A 5,263-nucleotide genomic window follows, 5' to 3' on the forward strand; every position below is an offset into this window, starting at 1 on the left:
CTAACTAGTAAAGCCCAGCAGAGCTGCAAACAATGTGAGGACATTGAAGAGGTCCTCACTTTACATCAAAGACCTCACTTTGATAGTAACTATGGCGCAAATGGTCCTCACTAGTAGAAACAAGTACACACACAGGTTTGTATTTCTATCCTTATTAGGACCGTTCATTGACTTCCATTCTTTTCCATTACATTTCTACAGTCTAACCCTGACCACAAACCCTAAGGCTAACCTCACAGGTACCTACCTGACCCTAAAACTAACCTAAACTCAATTCACACCTTGGTCCTAAAACCAACCCCCAACCCACCAATGGCATTTAAACCAAATGGGGACTCGACTTTTATCCCCAAATGCACCAGTTGTCCCCAAATGTAGGATTTTTATCTTAAATTTGCCCCCAAATGTCACCAAAGCCACCCCCCCGACACACACACTCATGTTTGTTCTTGAACCCCGTGGTGACCTTCCATTGACTTCCATTATTTTTTTTTAGACTTTTTAGCCTAAACCTGACCATAACCCTAACATTAACCTCACAGGTACTTACCTGACCCTAAACTTGATCCTAAACCTAACCCCACACCCAAAATTTGCATTTGGACCCGTGGGGACCAGACATGGGTCCCCACAATGCACTTCTGTCCCCATGAGGCTGCTTTTTTAAAGAAAAATTTCCCCATGTTGTAGGAAAAACCCATCAACACAAAACACACACCTACTTTGTCTCTCTATCCTTGTGGGGACTTTCCATCGACTTCCATTCATTTTTTTCTGGATATTTTATATCCTAACCCTGACCATTTACCCTAAAACTAACCTCACAGGTACCTACCTGACCCTAAAACTAACCTAAACYCAATTCACACTGTTAGAGCCRTTTTATGTTGTTTGTATTATTTTCACTTGYGGGCACTAGAGGGAAGAAAAACTCTACCTGTCACTGTATCCACACCCAATTTAARCCAGGTGCTTTAGTGCTCAGGTGTGATGACAMTGACAGAGGTAAACAGTTTTATGACCGTGTGAAGTGTGTGAAGCGTGTGAAGCGTGTGAACCATGAACTTTGAGTGTGCAGGTTAAACAGCCTCACCAATCTCTGGAAAAGGTCTCCGACTCTCTGGTGGTGGCTCCACTGCTGGACGCGGGGCAAAAGCCCGTCGTAGAACTCTTTATGGATCTCGTAGAGCTCAGGCACTTTGAAAAAGATGGTTTCTATCTGGGCCACAGTGAGCACGGGCTGTGATGTGGTGGCGGCCGCCTTCAGAGGTTTCATGGGCTGAGAGGAACAAAACAGAGATGTCAGCGAGACCTAAATATGCTTTGAGAGACATCTTACATGGCATCTACGCATACAAACACAAAATAATGAACAAGCTTGAATGCAGCACACAGAGAGGRGGATGAATTTAATGAAATGTCTCAATGAATAAGAAGAAAAACACATTAACAGATGCTTCCACGGTGGTGAATAATAGGTGTGCACTGAGAAAACATCAAAGTGAGAAGATTTGATGGGTTTATTATCGTGTTAAGAGTATTTTATTGATTCARTTTAGTCATTCACAGCACAAACTCCGAGCGTGACAGCTTGCAATGATTGTGTGAAACTGTGCATTATGTTATTTTTGAGGTTTGACTAAAATGGCAACAACTTTGTCCTCTTAAAGTTAGGGTTTTATGCAAAATCAACTTTTTYGGACTTTATATCATATTATGTCATTCTATCATCAAAAACATACCCAGAGTGTTGCTTTGACTCATTTATGCATGCTTGAGGAATCGTTAAATCTCCTGTGGTAGTCATGTGGAGCTGCCTAAACGCTTGCTGGTGCAAAGCTCCACCCATTTGCACAAAGCTCCACCCCGGATAGCTTAAAAATGGTGGATGTTCATGATTTCATTGCAAAACATAACTTCATAATGATCAATATTTATAGTTTCTTCACAAAAAGTAGCTTAACGTTGCCATATATGTATGAGAGGGTGACTGTAATACCAAGCTAAAACATCTTTTAAGAGCCTCTACTCACAGAAAACGTACTTTCATGCTCCAACGCGGGCTCATTTGCGTAAGATTCATCTTTGTCTTGAGTTGCCATTTTCCTAAACTGTTATTATATAATGTTGCTTCTTCTTTTATTATTATATATTTTTTTACAACAAAACATAACGCTTCTATGAAAAGTTGTAAATTGCATTAAGCATTTTTGGGAAGATGTGCTGAAGTGGGAGTGTCAGAAACGGTAGGAGGTTCCTAAAGACAGGCCAATTTCAAGACATTTAGATAGACTATGATGCAAAATCAAATTATATACAGAGTTTTCATAACAACTGAAGATAACTTAGTAACTGGACTGTGGTGTAGAACTGAACTATGACCCTGGAAAATACACAATACCATAACCATTTAAAAAATGATAAAACTGAAAGGTGGCAGGTGATATGCATTACTTCTATTAATACTTGGCCTTCAATATACTGTTATTTTTTCTTTCAGAAAATAAAGCTCAACATAATATATTCTGTTTGTAGTGGTTTTGTTCTTCTCTTCGTTTCTTTAGAAATTTTGTGAACTATGTCTCCAACAATGCAACGCTATTCTTAACGTCGTACGGCAAATTAAAAGACAGCAAGTGAACATGTTTTATCACTTTCTTGCTAAGAATAGCCGTGTCTTGCTTTGGGAAATGATGGGTGAATCAAAGCAGAAAAGTTGAAGGCCATGAGATGAAATCATTGAGCTGAAAGGTGACAACACGAGGGGAGGAAAGATGACACATCGTGACAACGTCACTGGTTTTCAGCAAAGGTTACCTTGTGTTTTTTAATTAAAGGAAGTGATGATATTGTGTTAAACACGTGTTCTCACCAGCAGCAGAGCCTCTAGGTGGCTGAGATATGATTCTTCTGTAGCCAAGATCCCAGACAGGACCCACTTCCTTGTCTCTAAACCTTTTTCCAAGTCACATTCAGTCTGCAACAACACAAATAATAAACATTTTTAGCAATCTCCATTAGACCATCTCATGCAGGGTTCAGTTCAATATGTTTTTTTTACCTCCTTGGCTGAGCACTTTTATTACATCTGGTCTAAACAAAACTGAAATAATATTAATTTATTTATTTTTAATCAAATGCAAGTGAGTTTGGAAATAAAAATGTCTTTGTCTAAACTCACCATGGAACTTTCAGGAATGCTCTTTGCAAAAAAATATATCTTTAAAAAAACATTCCTCCCTGGCTGCTACCCCATTCCCTTCAGCTGAGTCAAAGCTCACAGACATGAGAGAAAACAGAGAAACAAGAGAAATTCCTCAGGCTGTCTTGTTTAACCACGAACTCTGAAATAACTCAAACAGACAGGGTTCTCCCGTGGCAGAAAAAAAAAGGGGTTGGGGTATAAATATGTGCATGTATGAGACCAAACAAAGCTAGGAGGTCGAAGCGTTCAACTCCCTCAGGTTAGGAGGAGAAAAGAGAGATAAAAGAGGAAATAATGAGAAAAGGTAGATGAAAATGAAAAAGAAGACAAAGCAAACCAAATATAAAACATCTGGGGCCTCATGTATCAACAGTATGTCCGCACAAAAACCGTGCGTACGCCATTTTCCACGCAAAACTCCGGATGTATCAAAACTCAACTGAACGTGGAAATGTGCGCAGCCCCACGCTAACTCCAGGGCTGGCGTACGCACGTTTCTGTGGCTTTGGCTCCATTGGCGACACTTAGAGGTGATTCTGAGAAACTGTTCATGATGTAAAAATGATTATTGTTCACACCAGACACACATGATTTACAATTATTAGATCCACATGATTAACAATTATTACATCCACATGATTAACAATTATTACATCCACATGGACGCAGTTAAATAAAGGACGTGCAAAGTTGTGCCAAAAGTACATTTAACAGAAACGGATTCAGCCTTACTGGAGGATATAATAAATAGTGTAACACGCAGAGCTTTTATTTATAAACAGATAGAAATTTCTGATGACGAGTGGCTCATCAGCCGTTTTGAGGAAAAATCATTTTTTAGTTTGGCACTGCTGCGCTCTGGGATCTGCGCACCCTCGCCAGCAGTGATGTTTCATACTTTGCGTTTACATTGTTGTAGATTTCTCCAAAATGACACGTGGAAGGACACTTTATAACTTGTGAAAATGCTGTAAGTAGGAGAGCAAAAGCTGGACAGACAAACAGACTGCGCACAAAGGCTGCGGTGCGCGCAGCATTTGTGTGGACTCTCCAACATCACGTCACGTCATGTGAACTCTCTACTGAGGCGCAGAGACTCGTTTCTTCAGATCAGCTATGAAATAAACAAAGATCTATGTTCTACCAAACATTTAAGTTCCTCTGTGTTTACAGTAATTATGGTAATAAACTTGTGCACAAAGTTAATATTTTTAGAGTTAGAATGGATGGATGAGCCGGTTGCGCAACACAGCAGCGTGCGCGCGCACATACACACACACACACACACCAACACACAATCACTCGTTCTTTGCGTGATAAACATATTTTATTCCTATTTTTACTTAGGATTTTTTTCACACTCACTTTACATTAAATTCATTATTTTCCTGACTCTATAAATCATTTCTTATCACGCAGAGATCAATCACTCAAACGTGTCCTTCACACATGCAGGAAGTAATTTGCATCTGTTTAACATTTGTTAATGAAGGCATGTCAGGGGAGGTGTCTCACCCGCGCTCAGTTCCACGTTAATTGTGATGTACAAAAGAAGTGTGTGGATTCAGGCGTACGCACAGTTTGATACATCTGGAATTTTTTGTGCGATTTGACCGTACGTCAGGTTTCAGTAAGAAATCCACGCAAGTCTTTGTACATGAGGCCCCTGGCCTTTTAGAAAACAAAAAAGCCTCGTCATGTGTGTTACTTCTATTCCTACACATTCTCACTCCCGACTCATCACATATTGACGCTTTTCCAAGGTTCCCTCTACGTCCGATTTTGACGCGCCGGGTACCCCCCTCGCGTCAGTCCTTGCCGCCCGCGGCTTTTCCGGGTTGCGCCACCAGGGGTCTTTGGGTCGGGGGTCTGAGGTTAACATGAGGGATCAGGATTAATGGTTAAGTTTAGGTACTGGGGCCAGGGATAAGATGTCGACAGTGAATATTGGGTCATTTTAGGCTTTGAGCGTGTAGGCTGTGTCAATTCAGGGGCTGGGACCTCATGAGTGCGCATTTGTCGGCTGCATACATCACTGCCCCGCGCGGAGGACTGTCC

At 40.9% G+C, this 5,263-nt stretch overlaps 1 protein-coding gene across 1 annotated transcript in view; it reads right to left on the reverse strand.

Moving 5' to 3' along the window:
* bcr (BCR activator of RhoGEF and GTPase) overlaps positions 1 to 5,263 on the reverse strand; it is an 89,065-nt gene that overhangs the window by 27,010 nt on the left and 56,792 nt on the right. The window contains exons 3-4 of the mRNA XM_014003908.1: positions 2,873 to 2,977; positions 1,094 to 1,279 (exon numbers count right to left, since the gene is read on the reverse strand). Coding sequence (XP_013859362.1) covers positions 1,094 to 1,279; positions 2,873 to 2,977 — 291 coding nt within the window. The remainder of the gene's footprint in view (positions 1 to 1,093; positions 1,280 to 2,872; positions 2,978 to 5,263) is intronic.

Source organism: Austrofundulus limnaeus, unplaced genomic scaffold (genome assembly GCF_001266775.1).
Source record: "Austrofundulus limnaeus strain Quisiro unplaced genomic scaffold, Austrofundulus_limnaeus-1.0 Scaffold20, whole genome shotgun sequence".
Taxonomy (NCBI): Eukaryota; Metazoa; Chordata; class Actinopteri; order Cyprinodontiformes; family Rivulidae; genus Austrofundulus; species Austrofundulus limnaeus.